Source organism: Silene latifolia, chromosome 8 (genome assembly GCF_048544455.1).
Source record: "Silene latifolia isolate original U9 population chromosome 8, ASM4854445v1, whole genome shotgun sequence".
NCBI classification, from domain to species: Eukaryota; Viridiplantae; Streptophyta; class Magnoliopsida; order Caryophyllales; family Caryophyllaceae; genus Silene; species Silene latifolia.
Window position 1 is genome coordinate 71,962,117 of NC_133533.1, and position 23,296 is coordinate 71,985,412.

Here is a 23,296-nt window from a genome sequence, read left to right on the forward strand (position 1 = left end):
GTCATTTTGGGTGTACTCTGAGGGGTTAATTTCAGGTGCGGGTTAGTTGAACTACATGTCATAACTATTGAGGTTTTTTACTTCAAGTCGGTCATTCCTGTTATTTTTGGATCATTTCGGGTCGGGTTGTTTCTTATTTTGTCAATTTGTGTTCTCGTCTACTTCCGTAGTACTTTTGGGTTGTGCAGGATCATTTGGAGTGGATTCTATCTTAATATGAGGACATACTCGCAGAATGCCGCATCATATCTGTGCAAGGTGAAAGGAACAGTGCTGCTGTACATCGGCGTGCATTTCTGACATGTACCAGTGCATTTGCTGCTATCAAGGTAAGCAGATCTACAGTACGAGTATTATTATCTATTCCACAACATTTATATATAAAGAAGCTGTCAATAAAATAATTAATTCCCTCTGGCTTTCAATATTTATATACTTTACCTACCATTACCACATAAGAAGTACTAGAAATAAGCTTATATAAATAGAAAACACCAGCCCTTGTTGTATTATTAACTTGGTTTAACTTGCACCTTTTCAGTGCAAAATACTATAATGATACTCTGTATCATTAATTACAGAGGGTCTGAGCAACGTGAAACCGCTGTGCCATGCGATTTGTGCTGGAGAATGAAGAAGGTCAGTTGATCAAATCCCATTATGCACCTGAACTGTTCAGGTAGAGGACTATAATAAAAGTTGTCGTTTGCTTTTGTTACGTATTTTGCGAGGTTTGTTTAGCTTGCACCTTTTCAGTGCTACATAGGAGTAAGTCATTACTGTGCATTTGTTACGTTAGAATTGAACTCAATTAAATTGAGTTTTAGAATTAGATCGTACTTGGCTCATTGCGCTCATTGTTTTATGTTGATGAAATGAACAAGACAATAGCCACAACAAAGATTTGTAAGCAACTTTATTAGAACAGTTTACATCCATGTACCAAATTTACTTTAGAATATCATCATTCATGACTACCCCCAATGCCGTGAGCGCTCCTGCCCTAGCCTAATGTACCCAGCCTAACCATATGTCAGAAACACAGACCGAATAAAACCACGATGTGTACAAGTACAATGAAGAGTAATGAGTAATTGAACTTTTATTAATTCATATTTCAAAACCAAACAAGTTCGTTTTTTTGCTCCATTGGAAACGGGGAATGTGTATTTTACATTACATTTGTATTAATTCTCCTCGATAAACCTTTGCTTGCCGGTGGAGTCACAAAGAAGTTGTCTAGATTTTTACGATATGAGCACCAAGTTTAATCTCTGGAGTTGTCTTTGCAGAAACATCAACTTTCTAAACAAATTAAACCAAGTCGTCATTTTGTTTATACTATAAGCTAGTTGGTTACTAGAAAATTTAAGTTGTGCAAATCTTGATTACTTATTTTGCTTGCTTGCGGTGAATGTGGTGGTGCTTCAGGATTCCAAGGATTCCAATGTACTGTGTCCAAGGTCAGAACGAGCTTTGCCGGTGAAGAAAAGTTATTCTTCATGGAAGCCATTGATGAGGAAGATAAAGCTTCAACAGTATGTAACAGAATTGAGAACAATATAAAGCTAAATTAAAATGTGAATTTGTATTATGAAAACTTAACTTACAAATTTGTTATGTACAGGTATATATATACAACTAATCATCAGCTACTTAGATCATCTAAAATATCTAGATATTATGTTGATTGCTATTGACTACAGTTGACTAATAACCGAATTCTATTATGCTGACTCAGAGATGAGTCATCATAACAAATTCTGTTATGCTGACTCAGAGATGAGTCATCATAACAGCTTATGACATCCTATCAGCAATACTCTAGAGCCTTCTAGATCCTTCTATAGGACAGCATGCTTCATGTGGTAAGCATCAAGCGTATGTACAAGATGATGGCAGCTTCTGATGATAGGCAATGTGTTATAGCTGCTTGATATCTCCAATACCCTCTTGTCAAGTTGGACTTGGTGGATCAGCAACAAGCCCTAACTTGTGAGTAAAATATGCGTGTTGTGCTTTCCCAAGGCCTTTTATCATGATGTCTGCAGTCTGTGAAGTGTGAAGTGGTGCCTACATGCTTAGTCTGGATCAGGCCATCTGCAATTCGTTCTCTGATATAGTGGCAATCTAATCTCAAATGTTTTGTTCTTTCATGGAATACAGGATTTTCAGCAATGTGTTGGGCAGCTGTATTGTCGCAGTACAATGGAAGAGAAACTGAGATGTTGAAATTGTGTAGCAGTCTCTCTATCCAAACCAATTCGCTTGAAGTCTGGCTCATGCTTCTGTATTCGGTTTCGGCAGAAGATTTGCTCACTGTATTCTGTTTTTTAGTCTTCCAGGAAATGAGTGAAGACCCCAGAAACACAGAATACCCAGATAAAGACCTTCCACTGAATGCACAAGTGCCCCAATCAGCATCACAGTGTTAAAACAGGTTGTGCATCAGAGGAATAGAACAGTCCATAGTTCAATGTGTGTTTTAAGTACCTCACCAGATGTATAGCAGCTTGCATATGAGGCAATCTAGGTTCACTGAGAAATTGACTAAACTGCTGGACAGAATAAAAGATATCCGGTCTATTATGGTCTTGCTGAGGGCTTATGAATCCTTTTCCAGAGCTTCAGGGCTTAAGATGAACCCACAGAAGTCTTGTGCTTATTTCAATGGTGTGCCATCTGGGCTAAAAAAGGAGATCTTGTCTGTTTCTGGTATTAAAGAAGGCTCCCTGCCTTTTAAATATCTTGGTGTCCCTATTACAAAAGCGTGTGCTAAAAAAGAGTGATTGTGGGGTTCTCATTGATAAAATAGTTGAGAGGATCAGGTGTCTTGGAGCTAAGAAGCTTTCTTTTGCAGGGAGGCTTGTCCTTGTTAAATCAGTGTTCTCTACCATGTCTAACTACTGTGCTTCTTTATTTGTGTTGCCTAAGGGAGTCATAAATAGAGTTGATGCCATTTGCAGGAATTTTTTATGGGAAGGGAGTACTAAGCATAATAAAGCTCCTTTACTTGCCTGGCATAAGGTTTGTGTCCCTCAGAAGGAAGGGGGTCTTGGTCTTAGAGTCAGTTCAATCTGGAATGTTGCTACCATTGGCAAACCAGTCCAGTGGCTTTCGGTGAAGCACGATAAGCTATGGGTCCAGTGGGTGCATCATGTTTATTTAAAAGGGCGATCCTGGCAATCCTATAATCCTTCCTCTGATACCAGTTGGCATTGGAGGAAAGTTTGTCATGTTCGTGATATTATCAAGGAAGGGTTTTCTGATGGAATTTGGAGTATAGGTGTTGGTGACTATTCTGTGAAGTCGTGCTATTCTTGGTTGAGAGATAAAAGACCAGTTGTTGACTGGCATAGATCTGTTTGGAATGCAGTGTCTCCTCCTAAGCATTGCTTCATTGCCTGGCTTATTGCAAGTCAGGTTTTAATGTTGAAGGAGAAGTTATTTAAGTTGCAGATTTCTACTGATGACAGTTGTTGTATCTGTGGCTTTGCTACCGAAAGTCATGCCCATTTGTTTCAAGATTGCAGATTGGTCATGAAATTTATAGTTATCTAGTTTGTGAAGTTGGGTGCTAGGCTAGATGCTACTAATCGGTTGCGGTGTATCATGAAGAAGAGATGGAGCGGAGTTGAGGAAACAGATGACCACTGCTATTCTTTTGGCAGCTTGGTACCTTATCTGGAATCAACGTAATGAAGCTAGGCTGTTCTTTAAGGTTTCACGGCCTGAATTAATAGCTGAGCATATTTGGCGTGTTATTCATACTAGAATTCGAGTTTTAAGTCCTCAGTTTATCACTGTTAAGGATAAACTTTGGTTGTCTAGAGTGCACTTGATGTAATATTAGCACTAAAATTTGTGATCTTTGAGTAGTTTGTAATGCGGATATTTGATCATTAATGAGAATTCTTACATTTTAGCAAAAAAAAAAAGATTTAGATAGAGTAATCTCTCAACCAGGCGTCTGTAGTCCTCTGGATTATCCAATATGTCACCCTTATCTATGGAAAGCTTGGTTCCTTGAGGCTAGTTTACAATGAGTCTGGTTTACAATGAGTCATATGTGTATCAGTCAATATATCAGAAATATACTTCCTTTGGTTTAGAATGATGCCAGCAGCTGATCTGGACACTTCTATACCAAGGAAATATCTAAGAAAGCCCAAGTCTTTGATAGTAAAAGCTTTGTCCAAGAGTGTTTTGATGGAAGCAATCCTTGGTTCATCATCCCCAGTAATAAGCAAATCGTCCACATAAACCAATATGGCTATAAACTTTCCCTGTTTGTCATTCTTGAGAAATAGTGAGTAGTCTTCCTTAGATTGTTCAAAGCCGTGATTCTTGAGAAACTTGGTGAGTTCTAAATTCCATTGTCTTGAAGCTTGTTTGAGGCCATAAAGAGGTTGGTGGCCAAAGGATATAATCAGGTTGAAGGAAAGGATTATAAGCACACCTTCAGTCCAGTAGCCAAGTTCACAAGTGTCAGGACTTTGATTGCTGTTGCTGCCATTAAAGGATGAAATTTACATCAGCTTGCTTTGTAGACCCATTTTGCTCCAATAGCTTTCTTTCCTTCAGGTAAGGTGGTTAAAACCCAAGTATGGTTAGCTTCAAGTGCCTGCAACTCCTTAGTCATGGCCTCTTGCCAATGTGGATTATCTTTGGCCTGTGAGTATGAGGATGGTTCATAAACTCCCATGACAGCATTAAGAGATGCTATATATTCTGGTGAATAAGCTGAAAGATTTTGATGATGACACAACTGAAGTGGTAGGATGTGATGTGGATGGTGCAGTGGGATTGGTTTGATGTAACCCTTTACAAACAAAATCTTAAATATGAGATGGTGGCTTGCGTGTCCTGGTTGATCTTTTGAGTGGAGGGATACTGTCAGTAATAGGGCTAGATGTAACAGAATGTTCAGAAGAAGAAGTAGAAGGATTTTCAAAATTTGTAGTTCTTGTGTTAGTCATATTATTTGTATTACTATTATCATAAGTGGAGGTAGATATTTGTGGAGAAATTGTAATATGTGGAGTATTATTGGAGATATTAGTATGAAGGTTGGTATTATTATTGTTAGCAGAATTATTAGGTAAACAGGTTTGATTAGGAAAAAAGACATTCCAGGGACAGAATGATTTTGCAGAAGCAGACAATGGATATGGTTTGACTCTGTCTTGTGAGAATCATCTTTGTAGGGAAACATATCCTCCTTGAAAATGACATCCCTGCTAACTATGATGTGATACTACGTATTTATGAGTCTCTGGGTACTCTATCGAGTAGGCCTTACTCTGTCGAGTAAGGGCGAGTTGCAGATTAAAATAGTTTCTGACCTGTTGGGTACTCGATCGAGTAACGTGGATACTCGATCGAGTAAGGGGGCACTCGATCGAGTACCTTAGCTACTCGATCGAGTAGCCGGTTTACGGGGGATGATTTCTCGGGTTTTGTTAATAATGCGATTAGAGTATATAATACTTTCATCATTGTTCTTAAAACACTTTTTAAAACCTAATCACTGTGAGAAGAGAAATCAAACTACGTCATTCGCTTTAATCGCATTGTTGGCAAATCCCGGAGCTTGGAAGGTCGGATTTCACCTTTCTTTATACCGTTGTGATCCTTGCGTCGAGGGTAAGACTTATATACCATTTTTATGATGTTTCTTTAAAGTTGGTTAAACCCTAATTTGGGGATTTGGGGGTTTTGTTGCTTGTATGATTGGTAGTGATTATATGTTTGTATATTAGGAGGAGGATTCGTAGAGGAAGCGTTTTGATATCAGCTGTGAGATCGTCTGATTGTTGTGCTTTCCAGGTAGGGTTTCCCTACTCAGTATTAATTACATAATGTGTGGTGATTGTGCTATAGTTAGTGATTGTTGATTGGTTCAGACGGTTGTTGATGTTGTATTGTGATTGCTGATTGTTTGTCTCTAGTTCTCGAGATGCGTTCTCGGCTGAGTGGAGTCACTTGCGGGAGTGGCTTCACGCCCTAGTTTCGCCCTTCGTGGAACCCGCCACGGAAGGGGATGTGCACATTAATGGGACAGGGTTATCGCTCGGTATGATGAGCGGAGATTTGGTGGGTACGGCGGCGGTCCCCCATCGAAGGGTCCGGTGGACGATTGGTGACGGAGATTGATTGAGTGAGTGATTGTGTGTGATCGCTTGAGTTTGTCTTGATTCATCGTATTGTTGGTTATATAAATTGTGTGAATAGTACTGACCCCGGTTTATTGTTTCAAAACCTGCGGTGATCCATTCGGGGATGGTGAGCAGATATTGAGCATGTATGAGTTGAGTACTGGGATAGCTGGGATGTGCCACCGTCTGATGATAGAAGTATTCCGCTGTAGCTTAGTAGTTTTCATAAACATTTCAGTTAGATCAGTAGACAGTTGGTTTGAGAACATGTATACGTATTTTGGTTTGGTTTTTGGATTATAACCTTTCACTAAAGTATTTCTATTTAAACGTTGTTTCATTATTGTTTATTTGATTATCATTGCCTCGGGTAACCGAGATGGTAACATCCTTATACCTGGGTAGTCCTGGTAAGGCACTTGGAGTATTGGGGTGTTACAAAATGGTATCAGAGCGATGCACCTGAAACCTGTAACCAATGAACCTAATGAATATAGTAAGTCAATTAAAATGAACCCGGGGTAAAGGTTGTAGGAGCTAATGCAAAGGCTTGAGAGACGTCCTAAAGTCGCGAACTCGCCCTACAATTTTGAACCGGTCACGTGCGGGGTGTATGTCAAGTCGTATGTGTTGTTTGTTCGCTTGTGTGTGGATGTGATGAAGTATGTTGTAATTGTTGGATGTTTGGAGTAGAAGATTGAGAATATGAATGAAAGATTGATGAGACATATAGAACTGTTTTGGAATAAGAAGCATGTTGGATGTTTACTATGTGGCATTTGATAACATGATATAGTTGTTTCGTTAATCATATGAAGAGTTGAGTGGCATAGTATGCTTAACTATGATATAATGTTGTGTTTATAAAGTTGTTTTATATGTTGGGATATGATATAGCATGCGGGTAGCATATTCGAGTTAGCATGACTCGATCGAGTGGGTCTGACTCGATCGAGTGGGTATTTGACGATTTTGTAACCAGAATCGTGTTTTTAGGTACTCGATCGAGTACCTCGGGCACTCGATCGAGTAGGGGGTCACTCGACTGGCTACTCGGTCGAGTATGTTAGAGATCAGAAGGTCTGTTTGGGGTCTGATGTCGAGGCACTCGATCGAGTAGCCTCTTACTCGATCGAGTAGGTTTAGGCACTCAATCGAGTGTGTTCTGGGCAGTCCGCTTTCGTGTTTTGAGTTTTTAGTGCGTATGTTTATATCTACCCTATCTTATATAGTTTCAAGATGCCGCCCAAGAGAAACGCGTATTATGCGAGAGCTGAGACCATGAATATGGATAATATCGTTAAGATGTTGGAGCACCAAGATGCTCTTACTGAGGCCTTAAAGAAAGTGAATAAGGATAAGGAGGTTGATCACTCTAAGATCAGTCTCTATTTAGCGAGGTTTAACCCAAAAGAGTACACGGGGACCAGGGAACCAAACCTTCTTGACAACTGGCATCGTGAGATGGAGAACATACTAGACCTGGTTCACTGTCCTGATGAGATGAGAGTAGAACAAGCTGCGTTCTACCTGAGGGAAGCAGCTGGCAAGTGGTGGGATACGGTGAAGGTGAGTGCTAGGGAGATGTATGCGAACCAGGGCTTACCTGCTATACCTTGGGAAGAGTTTCGGAGGGCTATGAGGAAGGAGTTTGTACCGGAACATGTGAGGAGTAAGCCGAGAGAGGAGTTTGATGGGTTTAAGATGACATCTGACATGTCTGTGGTTGAGTACTACAAGCAGTTCAATGAGAAGTCTAGGTATGCTGAGAATATGGGTTTGAGTGGGGAGAACCTGGCGCTGAGGTTTGAGAGAGGGTTGACACCCAAGATTATGGATAAGTTACCCGTGGGAGTCCTTACCGATGTTAAGGAAGCTTATGAGAGAGCTGGGAGAGCTGAGAGGTTGGTGGAGATGGCTCAGGAGAGAGTGAGTGAGAAAAGAAAGGCTGAGAGTGAGGGTGGTGGCCAATCTAGTCATAAGAAAGGCAACCACACCCAAGCTAGAGGGTTTTCTTCTGGGTCAGGATTCGATCTTTGGGGCTTCCTTTGGGCGTGGCCGTGTGAGTGGTAGTGGTAGTTGGGGGATGACCTGCTATGGCTGTGGTGGTGTAGGCCACAAGAGACATGAGTGCACGAGTGCACCGGGAGCTTTTCAGGGATCGTCTCGGGGGAGCTATTCTCAGGGACCTGCACAGAGTTATGCGAGTAATAGACCGTCTGGGTCATGGTCTAACCGGGGAAGTCAGAGCTATCAGGGTAGAGGTAACCGCAATGGCGGTAATTCTTATCAGAAACTAGCTACGAACAACAACAACAATCAAGGGTCGGGTGCTAAGCCGGCCACATCAGCCAGTACTGTCCAGGGAGGTGGACAGAAGACTAGTGGAAAGCTGTTTATGATGGACAAGAAAGCAGCTGAGGGGGATGCACATGTTATCACTGGTACTTTTCTTGTTAACGGTATTCATACCTTTGTTTTGTTTGATTCGAGGGCATCTCAATCGTTTGTATCTTCGAGTCATGTTAAACGGTTGGGTTTGAGGGTATATGAGTCTGTAAGCGAGAAAGTTTTTATACTTTCGGGTGAGTCTGTATCATGTGGGAGGTTGTTTAGAGATGTGTCTATGATAGTTGGGCAAGTTGATCTACCTGTAGACTTGCTAGAGTTTCCTTTTGACGGTTTTGAGATGATAGTTGGGATGGATTGGTTGGGAAAGTATAAAGCTAAGATAGACTGTCATCAAAAGAAAGTGTCTTTGAGAGGGCCTAAGGGTGTTAGTGTGTCTTATCGTGGGTTTCTAGTCAAACCCAAAGTTAAGTTGATTGCAGCTGTCACCTTGAAGTCTTATCTGAGGAAGGGGTGCCCTTTGATCTTGTGCCATGTAAGAGATGACCGGATAAAGAGTCCGACAGTTGATCAAATGCCAGTGGTGGGAGAGTTTGCAGATGTTTTTTCAGAGGAGATTCCGGGGTTGCCACCGAAGAGGGAGATAGATTTCACCGTTGAGTTGAAACCGGGCACGGGGCCAATCTCTAAGGCACCGTACCTGATGGGTCCTAAAGAGATGGAGGAGCTCGGGGAAACTTGATTAGATGATCTGATAGAGAAGGGATACATTAGACCTAGTGTATCGTCGTGGGGAGCACCAGTTCTTTTCGTGAAGAAGAAAGATGGGAGTTTGAGGTTGTGCATAGATTACAGGGAGTTGAACCGAGTGACGGTGAAGAACAAGTATCCTTTGCCAAGGATAGATGACCTGTTTGATCAGTTGAGTGGTGCATCAGTCTTTTCTAAGATTGATTTGAGGTCGGGATACCATCAGGTGAAGATTAGAGAGATGGACATACCAAAGACAGCTTTCACGTCGAGGTATGGTCATTATGAGTACGTGGTGATGCCGTTTGGGTTATCTAATGCACCGGCTGTGTTTATGGACTTGATTAACAGAATCTTCAGACAATTTTTGGACAAGTTTGTGGTAGTGTTTATCGATGACATCTTAGTCTACTCTAAGACTAAGGAGGAGCATGAGGAGCATCTGAGGATTTTGTTGCAGACTTTGAGGGAGCATGAGTTATATGCTAAGCTGTCCAAGTGCGAGTTCTGGTTAGAGAAAGTTGCTTTTCTGGGGCATGTGATCTCTAAGGAGGGAGTAGTTGTGGATCCGGCGAAGATTGAGGCAGTGACAAAGTGGGAAGCACCAAAGAATGTTGCTGAGATTAGGAGTTTCTTGGGTTTAGCTGGATACTACAGACGGTTCATGAAAGATTTCTCCAAGATAGCTAGACCTATGACAGCTTTGATGAGGAAAGAGAACAGATTTCGTTGGGATGAGAGTTGTGAAAAGGCGTTCCAAACATTAAAGGAGCGTTTGACCACAGCTCCTATCTTAGCATTGGCTGAAGGGATCGAGAACTTTGAGGTTTATACAGATGCCTCAAAGAATGGGTTGGGATGTGTGTTGATGCAGAACGGTAAGGTGATTGCCTATGCTTCTAGGCAATTAAAGCCGTATGAGGAGAACTACCCTACACATGATCTAGAGTTGGGTGCAGTGGTGTTTGCTCTCAAGATTTGGAGACATTACCTTTATGGGGCGACCTTTAAGGTATTTTCGGATCACAAGAGTCTCAAGTACATCTTCACTCAAAAGGAGTTGAACATGAGACAGAGGAGGTGGATGGAGCTGATTGGCGATTATGACATGGATATTATCTACCATGAAGGGAAATTCAATGTTGTTGCAGATGCTTTGAGTAGGAAGAGTGTACATTCCTTGTGTACAGCTCTATCTTTGATGAGGTTGAGAGATGAGGTGGGAAAGTTTGGGATACATATGATGCAGAGACGGGATCTTTGTGGGAGATTTTGACAAAGGCACTGATCTTTATGATGATATTCGAGATAAACAGGCTATGGATCCTAAGATGGTTGAGTGGAAAGCTGGAGTAGAGAAAGGGACAGTGTCTCGATTCTCTATTCATACAGATGGTAGTTTGAGGTTCGACGGTAGGTGGTGTGTCCCTAATGATGAGGAGCTGAAAAAGACAATCATGACAGAGGCACATTGTACACCGTATTCAAGTACATCCGGTGGTGACAAGCTATACAAGGATTTGAAGAACACATTTTGGTGAACTGGGATGAAGAAAGAAACAGCTGAGTTTGTGGCCCGTTGTTTGACATGCCAGAGGGTTAAAGGGGAACAGCGACGACCACAAGGTAAGATTCAGTCTTTAGAGGTACCTGAGTGAAAGTGGGAATCCATTTCTATGGATTTTATCGTGGGTTTGTCAAAGAGTCAACAGGGTAACAACATGATATGGGTAATAGTGGATCGACTGACCAAGTCAGCTCACTTTGTACCAATGAAAGATACATGGACTAAAGCACAATTAGCTATGGCTTATCGGAAGAATGTGCTTAAGTTACATGGAGTCCCTAAGGACATAGTGTCTGAAAGAGATGCGAGATTTATCTCAAGGTTTTGGAAAGAGTTGCAGGAATCTTTGGGAACAACTTTGAAGATGAGTACAGTTTTTCATCCTGCGACAGATGGTCAGACTGAGAGAACAATCAAAACTCTCGAGGATATGTTACGAGCTTGTGTGATGGACTTTGGTGGTAGCTGGGAACAGAGGTTGGATTTGATAGAGTTTTCTTACAACAACAGCTACCACACTAGTATTGGCATGGCACCGTTTGAGGCTTTGTATGGGAGGAGATGCAGGAGTCCGATTTGTTGGGACGACAAAGGTCTTGAGGCAAATGGTTCTAGGACCAGAGATGGTACATGAGATGGTTGAGCAGATTAAGATGATCGGGAACGGATGAGAGCGGCTCGGGATAGGCAAAAGAGTTATGTAGATCTACATCGCCGGGATATAGAGTTTCAGGTTGGGGATAAGGTTCTTCTGAAAGTGTCTCCTATGCGTGGGGTTATGACATTTGGGAAGAAAGGCAAGCTGAGTCAGAAGTTCATCGGGCCTTATGAGATCTCGGAGTGAGTTGGGGAGGTTGCATATCGTCTGGCTTTACCGGCTGCGTTAGAGAGAGTGCATAATGTGTTTCATGTATCGCAGCTGCGGAAGTATGTGAGTGACCCGTCACATGTGTTAGAGGCAGAGAGCTTAGAGCTAGATGAGTCCTTATCATATCTTGAGGTACCTAAGCAGATTCTTGACCGGAAGGTTAGGAAGACTAGGAGTGGTGAGACAGTTTTGCTTAAGATCCTTTGGTCTAACCACGAGACTGAGGAAGCTACATGGGAGGCAGAGGATGCCATGAGAGAGCGTTACCCTTTCCTTTTTGATCGGGTATGTATGGTTACGGGGACGTAACCTTGTTTCTTTTAGGGGGGTAGGAGATTATCGCAAAGAGTTTTAAGAGTTTTTACACCCTTTTTATGTTGTGTCGGTATGGTTGTTGTCGTTGAGTCGGGTTGAGTTTGGGTTAGTAACATGTTTTATGTTGAGTTTTGTTTTGGTTGTTGAGTCGGGAGTGCGTAGTGTGTGTCTTTGTTTTGTTGTGGTTTGAACTTCGGGGACGAAGTTCTTTTTAAGGAGGGAAGACTGTAATACTACGTATTTATGAGTCTCTGGGTACTCTATCGAGTAGGCCTTACTCTGTCGAGTAAGGGCGAGTTGCAGATTAAAATAGTTTCTGTTGGGTACTCGATCGAGTAACGTGGATACTCGATCGAGTAAGGGGCACTCGATCGAGTACCTTAGCTACTCGATCGAGTAAGCCGTTTTGGGGATGATTTCTCGGGTTTTGTTAATAATGCGATTAGAGTATATAATACTTTCATCATTGTTCTTAAAACACTTTTTAAAACCTAATCACTGTGAGAAGAGAAATCAAACTACGTCATTCGCTTTAATCGCATTGTTGGCAAATCCCGGAGCTTGGAAGGTCGGATTTCACCTTTCTTTATACCGTTGTGATCCTTGCGTCGAGGGTAAGACCTATATACCATTTTTATGATGTTTCTTTAAAGTTGGTTAAACCCTAATTTGGGGATTTGGGGGTTTTGTTGTTTGTATGATTGGTAGTGATTATATGTTTGTATATTAGGAGGAGGATTCGTAGAGGAAGCGTTTTGATATCACATTTGTGAGATCGTCGATTGTTGTGCTTTCGGTAGGGTTTCCTACTCGGTATTAATTACATAATGTGTGGTGATTGTGCTATAGTTAGTGATTGTTGATTGGTTGGACGGTTGTTGATGTTGTATTGTGATTGCGATTGTTTGTCTCTAGTTCTCGAGATGTGTTCTCACCGAGTGGAGTCACTTGCGGGAGTGGCTTCACGCCCTAGTTTCGCCCTTCGTGGAACCCGCCACGGAAGGGGATGTGCACATTAATGGGACGGGGTTATCGCTCGGTATGATGAGCGGGGATTTGGTGGGTACGGTTGTGGTCCCCCATCGGTGGCTGGTCCGGTGGGACGATCGGTGACGGAGATTGATTGGAGTGGGTGATTGTGTGTGATTGCTTGAGCTGTCTTGATTACTGTATTGTTGGTTATATAAATTGTGTGAATAATCGACCCGGTTTATTGTTTTAAACCTGCGGTGATCCATTCGGGGATGGTGAGCGGATATGAGTTAATCTTGGGATAGCTGGGATGTGCCACCGTCTGATGATAGAAGTCTTCCGCTGTAGCTTAGTAGTTTTCATAAACATTTCAGTTAGATCAGTAGACAGTTGGTTTGAGAACATGTATACGTATTTTGGTTTGGTTTTTGGATTGTAACCTTTCACTAAAGTATTTCTATTTAAACGTTGTTTCATTATTGTTTATTTGATTATCATTGCCTCGGGTAACCGAGATGGTAACATCCTTATACCTGGGTAGTCCTGGTAAGGCACTTGGAGTATGGGAGTGTTACATATGATTTTATGGGATTACAGATCATACAATTTATACCCTTTTTGGCCAAAAAGATAGCCTAAATGAATGCATTTCGTAGCTCTTGGATCCAACTTGTCACTACTCTTGACAGCTGCATAGCATAGACATCCTATAACCCTCAAGTGTTCATAATCAGCTGGTTTTCTTAACAATACTTCATTAGGAATCTTCCAATGTAAAACAGATGATGGCATTAAGTTGACTAAATGTGTTGCTGCTAAGACCATTTCCCCCCAAAATCTTTTTGGCAACCCTGCCTGAATTCTCAAACTCCTTGCTGTATCTAAAAGATGCGTGTGTTTCCTCTCAACACGTCCATTTTGTTGAGGGTTACCAGGTAAGCTTCTTTGATGAACTATCCCATGATCAGATAACAACTTCCCACATTCAGTCTGAACAATCTCAGTACCATTATCACTTCTAACAACCCTAACCTTTGTTTGAAACTGAGTATTAACATATGCAAGAAAATGAGCAACAGTCTGAGCAACCTCGGTCTTGTCTTTCAGTAAAGTGGTCCAAGTAACTCTACTATGATCATCAACGATAGTAAAGAAATAGGAGGCACCAGTGACTGATTTAGTCTTGTATGGTCCCCATAGGTCAACATGAATTAAATCAAAAATGTTGGAAGCAATGGATTTACTGACTGGAAAAGGTAATTTGTGATGTTTAGAAAGAATGCAGGTTTCACAATGGAAATTGTGAGTTTTATTAACTGCAGAGTACATAGGTACATGAATTAACTTGGACAAAGATACATGACCCAACCTACAATGAGCTAGGTGTACATCTGCATTTGAAAAAGAAGGACTAGCAGCGCATGCTGTACGATTAGCAGCTAAAGTATTACAAGATATGTCATTATTTCTAGTTTTATTCTTGGTAAACTTAAGTCTATAAACTCCAGCCAACTTCTGCCCCACACAAATATTCTTCTTAGTGATAGGGTCCTGCAGAACACAGCCAGTGTCAGTAAACATGGTATGTAAACCTGTATCATGCAATAGCCTACCCACTGACATCAAATGGTGTTCAAACTCAGGTAAGTAGAGAACATTCCTCAACATTAGTTATGTATTAAGTATAATATCCCCAACCATTCTAACAGCTTTCACCGAACCATCAGGCAAAGTTATTTTAACAGGAGTATCCAAGAAACGTGGTGATTGTAATAAGGTCTGGTCATATGTCATATGATCAGAAGCTCCAGAATCAAAGATCCAAGAATAACAGTCTGCAGACTCATTAACTACTATTGTATTAACTACAGTAGTAGCAAGAGATATACCTGTAAAGTTCACAGAATGAGAACTTTGAGACTGAGATCCCTTGTTACAGTCAAACTCTGGTATGTCTCCAGTCTTGACAGCCTTGAGAAATTTCTTGAATACCGCTTGCACCATAGCAGGGTCAACTTGAACATCTTCTTCATCAAAATGATCCTCCTCCTCAAGTGGAGTATCAGGTAACTCCTCAACATAACCAGCAAACTTCTTTCCAACAGGTCCTCCAGTAGTCTTCTGGCCAGGAAACCCGTGGAGTTGATAACATCTGTTGACAATATGACCATCTCGCTTACAATAGGTACAGGTAATTTTAGGTCTCTTGTTGTATTCTTCATCTGACTCATGATGCTGAGGGAAACCAGTGCCTGAACCCCCAGTATGATAAGCAGGCTTCTTGTAACCAGCATTGTAATTACCAGTAGTATACTCCTTCTTATAACCAGAGTTATAAGTATTCTTCTGCACAACACCTTCAGGTTGATACTTTTGATAATGATTCTTTGGAAAATACGACTTGTTGGCTGCTAGGGCCATTTCCTCATGAGCAAGACCTTTTCCTTTGTCTGCATTACTGATACTTTTCTGCATTTTTATCTGTTGAATTTGAAAGAAAGCTTGATTGACAGATGGCAAAGGATCAGAGGCAAGAATTTGACTTCTCACAATGTCATATTTATTTTCAAGTCCCATGAGAAAGTCAATTAAACGATGCATGTTGTCTCTCTCCAAAAACTTCTTGAGTAAGCTGCAAGAGCACTTACTCAAAGCTCCACACTCACAATCAGGTAATCCGTCTAAACTCTGCAGATCCTCCCAAACTGACTTCAATTTCCCAAAGTAATCAGCAACAGATTGATTATTCTCTTGAATTGTTTGCATGACATCTTTCCTTAACTGATATAAGAAAGGCGCATTTGCCTGATAGTACCGTTCCTTAATCTCCTCCCAAAGCTGCTTTGAGGACTGAACATACAAAAAGCTTCCTGAAATCTCTGGAATTAAAGAGTGCAAAATCCAGCACATCACATTGTAATCAACACGTATCCAGTCTTGATAAGTTGTTGCGTCCTCTGCAGGTTTAGTATATGTTCCAGTAATGAAGCCAAGCTTATTTTTTGAAATCAGTGCCATTTTGACAGCTCTTGACCAGTTGAGATAATGTTTTCCATTGAAAGGCGAAGAAACGAGGTTTAATCTAGAAATATCACCAGGAGCAAGATACAAAGGATCTTGCATCCCAATAACTCAAGTAGTAACACCTGAGGTAGTTGAACTTTCGTCTGGCATTGTTGAATTACAAGAAATTGATGATAGTTTGATGAAAAATGTGATAAAATTGATCTGAAAATGTTAAAAGTACGCCTTTTTTGTGATTTTGTGATGTTTTAAGAAGAAAAATGCAGCGGAATCAAAGAAAATTTGTGAGAACAACGAATAAAAGAGAAAAGAAGTATACAGAAACTGCTAGGATCAGACCTTGCAGCTTTGATACTATGAAGAAAAGTTATTCTTCATGGAAGCCATTGATGAGGAAGATAAAGCTTCAACAATATATAACAGAATTGAGAACAATATCAGAAGAAGAAAGCTAAATTAAAATGTGAATTTGTATTATGAAAACTTAACTTACAAATCTGTTATGTACAGGTATATATATACAACTAATCATCAGCTACTTAGATCATCTAAAATATCTAGATATTATGTTGATTGTTGTTGACTGCAGTTGACTAATAACCGGATTCTATTATGCTGACTCAGAGATGAGTCATCATAACAAATTCTGTTATGCTGCCTCAGAGATGAGTCATCATAACAAATTCTGTTATGCTGCCTCAGAGATGAGTCATCATAACAGCTTATGACATCCTATCAGCAATACTCTAGAGCCTTCTAGATCCTTTTGTAGGACAGCATGCTTCATGTGGTAAGCATCAGGCGTATGTACAAGATGATGGCAGCTTCTGATGATAGGCAATGTGTTATAGCTGCTTGATATCTCCAATAGCCGGTTACCTCTGCTGGAATGTCTGCTCCCAGGTTGGACAATTTGGAGTATAGCCGTATAGGTGGGTTCAACTTCCTGTATTTTTCCAAGATTAGTCATACACTACCAAACTTGGGCTCCTCGTCAATATGGGAAGTGATTGTGGAAATTGATTGTTTGAATTCGGAAACTGCTTTTCACAAGCCTACTACAGATCGGAACATGTTTTTCTTAGTTTTAGAGGACGCTAGAGACTTCTGCAACTGTTTTAATAGTCATTTAGTCTTTTGTTGACCCTTTAGGTAATAAATATGGTTGTTTGATTATCACTTTTCGCACTTATAATTGTGAATGATTTCATAATTGGGTTTTTCCACGGGATATCTCTTGTTTTCTAAAAATGTTAATTGTATTACTAAATTCAAGTTTGTAAATAGTTAAATTAACATGATAATAACCTATTGAAAATTATTCAAACTCAAAATAACACAAACTATTTTTTTTTAAAGTCAATTTTTGATAAATCGAAATAATTTAACTTGACCCAAATATAACACAAACATGATTTAACCCTTATACCGAGTCTACTTGTGATCCTCGACATACTGACCTTTGTCTCTATTGAGCAACTAGCATTTTGCCAATTGTTTGTTTGGACATGTTAATGTTCTCGAACGAAATACATACATGATCCAACGGTACAATGTTCATTATTGAGATTTCAACAAAGAAAATAAAATTAAAATAATAAAGAGAACAAAACAAAATGGCGGGCGCCATTGCAGGAGCTCCGATTGAAACTCCGCTACTACTGACAGCAACTTACGACACTGTCGACGCCGCCGTTGACTTCAAAGGTCGCCCTGCTGTTCGATCTAAGCACGGTCTCTGGAGATCCGCTTCTTTCATTATCGGTATTTCATTACTTCTCGCCTTCTCTTTATTCTTTATTTAGTTTCTTAATTAAGGTAATCATTAATCAGTGATTCACATTATTTGTTTATTGGTTGCATACTAATTTACTCGTAGTAGATAGTTCTGTTTCTCTGTAGTATAGATTTGATTAGTTGATGTTAATCAGAGAGAAGGTCCTGTAGTAATTAGTATTATGCTGGTGGAATTTACACAGTTGCGGAACTAGGAGGACTAGCAGGGGAGCTCTACCCCCACTGACCGCTGTACAGCTAAAATCTTGAAACTTTTAGTCAAACTCTTGAGATTTTCCGCTCCCCTAACTGCAATTTCTGGTTCTGCCGCTTGCTGGACTCATTGTTACTTAGTTTATACCCGTTTGAGTTGTTTAGATTGGCAACATTTCAATTTTTTTTTTTTTTTTTTTTTTTTTTTTTTTTTTGCAAATTCATTGGATTTGTAGCATTTGTTATAGTGGCAAGAATGACAAAGTGAAATGATTATACCTTATCCTTCAAATAGAGTAGTTATGTGACTAATTGTACCTTAAATTTTGCACCAGCTTTACTTGATCAACGATGCCAATCTTCGCTTTTTTACCTTCTTCGACCGATTTGTCAACTTGGATACTAATTGAATGAGGCAAAATGTATAGTCTCTTTGAAATACCTTCCAAAATACAATAATTACACGATTTGAGGAGTAAAAATACATAACTACACATCCAAAGTATTTGTAACACTGAAATCGTAAAAAAATACTGCAAAATAAACAAAGTAATTGTGAAAAAAATCAAAGGTATTTTTGAAACGGAGGGAGTTGTATATTATTGATTTGTGAGAGGAGAAGGTACAATACGACTATACAAGTAGAAAGAAATGGTTGGTAGCATTCGTAGTATTACTCACTTTCCTTGTCCAATTGTTCTCCCAAGTGTTTATGCTTTCAAATGTTGATAAAAAAAATAGGACTAGTGAAAATTGTACCATCATAAACCAATGTATTTGTTTATTTTTTCGTTATTTGTTATTATGTTAAAGGCGTGGAAGTGGCGGAGAGGATAGCATATTATGGAGTGACGTCGAATTTGATCAGCTATTTGACTGGACCTTTGGGCCAGTCTACTGCAGCAGCAGCAGCAAATGTTAACGCTTGGAGTGGGGTTGCTTCCCTGCTGCCTGTTTTGGGTGCTGTCATAGCTGATTCCTTTCTCGGTCGTTATCGTACTATTGTTATCTCATCCATAATTTACATTTTGGTTAGTCTTGTTCTCTTCTCTTTCACTCTTGGAATTTATTCTTGATTGTGAATGACTCGATTCTCACGTAGCTTTTTTTACAAAAGCTGGAATTTTTAGGGTAACTGAGAATGGTATATTTGTGGCATTGATTTTCGTTAGTGTGCATGTTAATTCATAATTGGACCGAGCTAATCTTTAATTAAGATACTCTAACTTGGATCAAATGTTGATATACTGAGCTGATTTTTGGGGTAGTATATCTGGTAATTGATATAATCATTCTATGTGTATTATGTTCAAACGTTTTTCCACAATGTCCAAGGTTGTTAAGGTGCAATGATGAGCTGGTTGTTAGCCAAACTAAGGAAACTCTTAGCTTTGCACCTTGTTTTTCAGATTGACAACTTAGTTTAAAAAAGCGCGCCTCAGGCGCGCCTAGGCGCGAGGCGAGGGTAGGCGATGATGCTAGGGCATTACAGCAACTAGGCGAGTCTGTGTTCAAAAGGCCCTAAAAGGCGAGCGCCTCAAGGTGATGCCCTAGGCGCAAAAAGGCGCGCCTTCTTAACTGGAGGCGCTGACAAGCTATGTTTCATAAATAGTCACATGTCAAGCACATGACCCTAACTCCTTTTTAATAAAGTTTTATTTTATTACAAAATAACACTCTTTTAACCCTAATTTTTTAGAAGTACAACCTAATCAGCGTTTACTTCTTTCAATTTTCTACTGCAAGTTTCTCTTTTTCTTCTTCTTCACATTTTTTTTTTAAATCTCTTGCTTTGACTGCTGTTATTAAGCATCTGTTTCCTTTCATGTTTTCTTTCTTATAATTTCAGTTCCCCCTCTTCTTCTCTCCTTGCTTATATACTTGTTAATTCCTCTACTGACTTTCTCTACTGCTGCCGCTGCTTGTAATTTTAATTGCTCTCTTATCTTTTCAATTTTTAACTTCTAGAGTAGTTTGCCTTTATGTTTTTGCCTTATGTGCTGTTTTGGATACAATGGTTAATTAGGTACAAGTATTTAACGCTTAATTTAACGAATGATATGTGATATAGAACGTAATTTTCTTCCCTTTAATATATTTATGATGTGAATCTATGTTTTTAGTGATGCTTAGTGTGTAGAATTAGTTTAGAGGCTCATACAAAAAAAGATGCGCCTCGCGTTCAAAAGGCGTGCGCATTCGCCTTGCGCCTTGCGCCTTATCGCTTTGACCCCTCATCGCCTCGTTGCGCCTTGCGCCTCCTCAAACTAAGATTGACAACAAGAATCTCAATAAGTTTTTGTGGCTTAATTAATAAGTCTTTTCAATCTTTAGGGATTTTATGGACAAATAGTTCATGAATACGTTTCAGATTGATTCGAGTATTTTAATGACCAAGGGTCATACAATGCCATATAACTTGATAGTGTGAACTGTAAAGTGAAGGTTATCATTTTACATAGGACAGTGCTTTAAGTTTATTGTTGTTTTACATAGGTTAGTGCTTTGGTTAGAGTGATGCCGGCAGTATAATTTATGTAAGCACCAAGTACCGAATGCTTCTGAAGAAGAGTAACAGCTATGACCTTAAGCTCATACCCTCAGTATGTTGTAAGATGATTTCAATGATTATCACAACTGATTGGTACGGAGTATCTTGTTATTACACGCTAGTGGCATAAGCCAAATAATCCACTAAACTGGTTTATGCTTCCTATTTGTTTGCAGTCGTGCAAATTACGTGCTTCCTATTTCAGTTGCATTTGTTGTTGTTTTTCCATGAGAAGAAGTGAGGCCATGAGGAGTTTATAGCTGTGGCATTATTGATACCTATAGCCATATAGGTGTATGTTAGATGGTGATCAGTTCAATTCATTTCCTGATGGGTCCATATGGGCTTATCCCAAATTCTGATTGCATATTCCCGTGAGCTTTTTTTCTTACTTGTGAATTATTTATAAAATATTCACGGTTTATGTTTAAATTTCTTTTTTTTCATCTTGTGTATAACTCTCTTAGTTACTACTTCTTATCCATTGAATATTTCTGCTAATAATAGGCGCTGGGCTTGCTCACTCTTTTCGCCATGCTGCCTGCCACCAGTTCCCTGGACGGCAAAACAATCACAAAAGACTTGTTAAGTTTATCACAATCAACTCAAAGCTTTGCAATCTTCTTCTCTCTGTATTTAATGGCCTTTGGTCAATCTGGGCATAAGCCTTGTGTACAAGCTTTTGGAGCTGACCAGTTTGATGGGCAAGACCCTCAGGAAAGCAAGGCAAAAAGTTCATTCTTTAACTGGTGGTACTTGGGCACTTGTCTTGGCCCTTTGCTTTCAGTATCTTTCTTAAACTACATCCAAGATAACGTTGGGTGGGCCCTTGGATTTGGAATTCCATGCATTATTATGGTGATTGCACTAGCGGTATTCCTACTTGGGAGCCTGACCTATAGGTATGCTGTGAAAAGTGAAGACCAAAATGCGTTTTGGAGGATTGGCCGAGTGTTTGCTGCTGCAGTAAGGAATTGGAATACAAAACAGTCAACAATTGATGTCAGAGAGGAAGCTCAGGGATTCTATCCTTCTCATAACTCTCAACAATTAAGGTAAACATCAGTCTTATACTATTGCATGGTTTTACCACTGTTTGAAGGGGAGGGGAGGTTGTTAAGGGATCACTTTCCCTTTATGCTTATGAGGTTTAGATAATTCCATCTTTGCGCATTTAGATTTCAGAAATTATATTTTGATGATCTGAGCTTTGGAAATTTTCTACTTTATTGAAATCTAGTGTAGTATGATCAAAATCTCACCGGTTTAGCCGATTCACGGCTGCTTAAAGCATTGGAGAGTATTTGTTTGCAAATTTATGTGAAAGTGCATCGTACTATATGTTTCGTTTGTATTCATCACTAATTCGAATGAAATCTTGATTACATTACGATTTACGTCACCAAAATGAAAATTGTGAACCTTAGGACACTAAAGTGGAATTAACTCAAACTCCTGGCGTTAAAATGGAAAATTTCGTGGTACAAATCATATCTATCTATTTAATAAGTCCTTTTCTGCGTAATTAATATTACAGGTTCCTTAACAAGGCTTTAGTTTCTCCTACCGGTTCTCGTGACAAGAATACAGAATGCAGCATGAGTGAAGTCGAGGAGGCAAAGGCGGTACTAAGACTATTTCCTATATGGGCTACCTGTCTGGTGTATGCTATTGTGTTTTCACAGTCATCAACTTTTTTCACAAAGCAGGGTCTTACTATGGAGAGATCCGTAGGACCCAATTTTTCAGTCCCCCCTTCTTCATTACAAAGCTTTATCAGCCTCACTATCGTCCTCTTTATTCCAATCTACGATCGAATCTTTGTTCCTACAGTGAGAGCATTCACCGCCAAACCTGCAGGAATAACAACACTTCAAAGAATTGGCATAGGAATGTTTACTTCCATCCTGTCAATGGTAATTGCAGCCATGGTCGAAAAGAAACGTCTTTTGACAGCACTACAACATGGGTTGATAGATCTGCCAAACGAGACTGTGCCAATGAGTGTTTGGTGGCTCGTTCCTCAGTATGTGCTATTCGGTGTCGCTGATGTGTTCACCATGGTGGGCCTACAAGAGTTCTTTTATGACCAGGTCCCAACTGAGCTCAGGAGCGTGGGCCTATCGCTGTATCTGAGTGTGTTTGGGACGGGAAGCCTTTTGAGCAGCTTACTCGTCTCCATCATCGATAAAACGACTGGTGGTGGTGGTGGTGGTCAGGATAGCTGGTTTGCTAATAACCTGAACCGAGCGCATCTCGATTATTTCTATTTGTTACTTGCTGGTCTTAGTGCTGTAGAAATTGTTCTTTTTGTGTATTTTGCCAGGTCTTACATTTATAAAAGGAACAGTGCTACCATGTAAATGGGTCCCTTGTCTCCACTGTATAATGTATATAACGGCAATTAGTTCCCTTGATTTACGCTAGTTTTTTTGTTTTCATATATTGGAAACTCATAACTAATTGCTTCTGCTATTTGGCAGTGTATGGCTCCATTTTGTGTACCACTGTAATTTTATGACCTTGTTTTTAGTGACCGATTACAGGCTTACAGTATATTGTACTGTATTTCGCGAATTCTTAAAATTCTCCCCACGAATCGGATTAGACCATTTCTGATCTCGTGGTTTACACGAACTAGCATTGCTGGTTCGTATAAACCACAATTCGTGTTTTTCACACGAAATGGGCATTGTTCAATTTTTGTTCCAATTGCATACGTCTCATCGAGATAAGTCGTTTAAAAAAAATCA

At 40.0% G+C, this 23,296-nt stretch overlaps 1 protein-coding gene across 1 annotated transcript; it reads left to right on the forward strand.

Moving 5' to 3' along the window:
• The first annotated feature begins 498 nt into the window (after window positions 1–498).
• On the forward strand, window positions 499–23,018 carry LOC141596959 (protein NRT1/ PTR FAMILY 5.10-like). The gene is made up of 6 exons (XM_074417243.1): window positions 499–639; window positions 1,293–1,482; window positions 16,875–17,767; window positions 18,806–19,023; window positions 21,051–21,598; window positions 22,081–23,018. The coding sequence occupies exons 3-6, from the start codon at window positions 17,620–17,622 to the stop codon at window positions 22,904–22,906; spliced, it is 1,740 nt and encodes a 579-aa protein (XP_074273344.1). The 5' UTR covers window positions 499–639; window positions 1,293–1,482; window positions 16,875–17,619; the 3' UTR covers window positions 22,907–23,018.
• The last annotated feature ends 278 nt before the right edge of the window (window positions 23,019–23,296 follow it).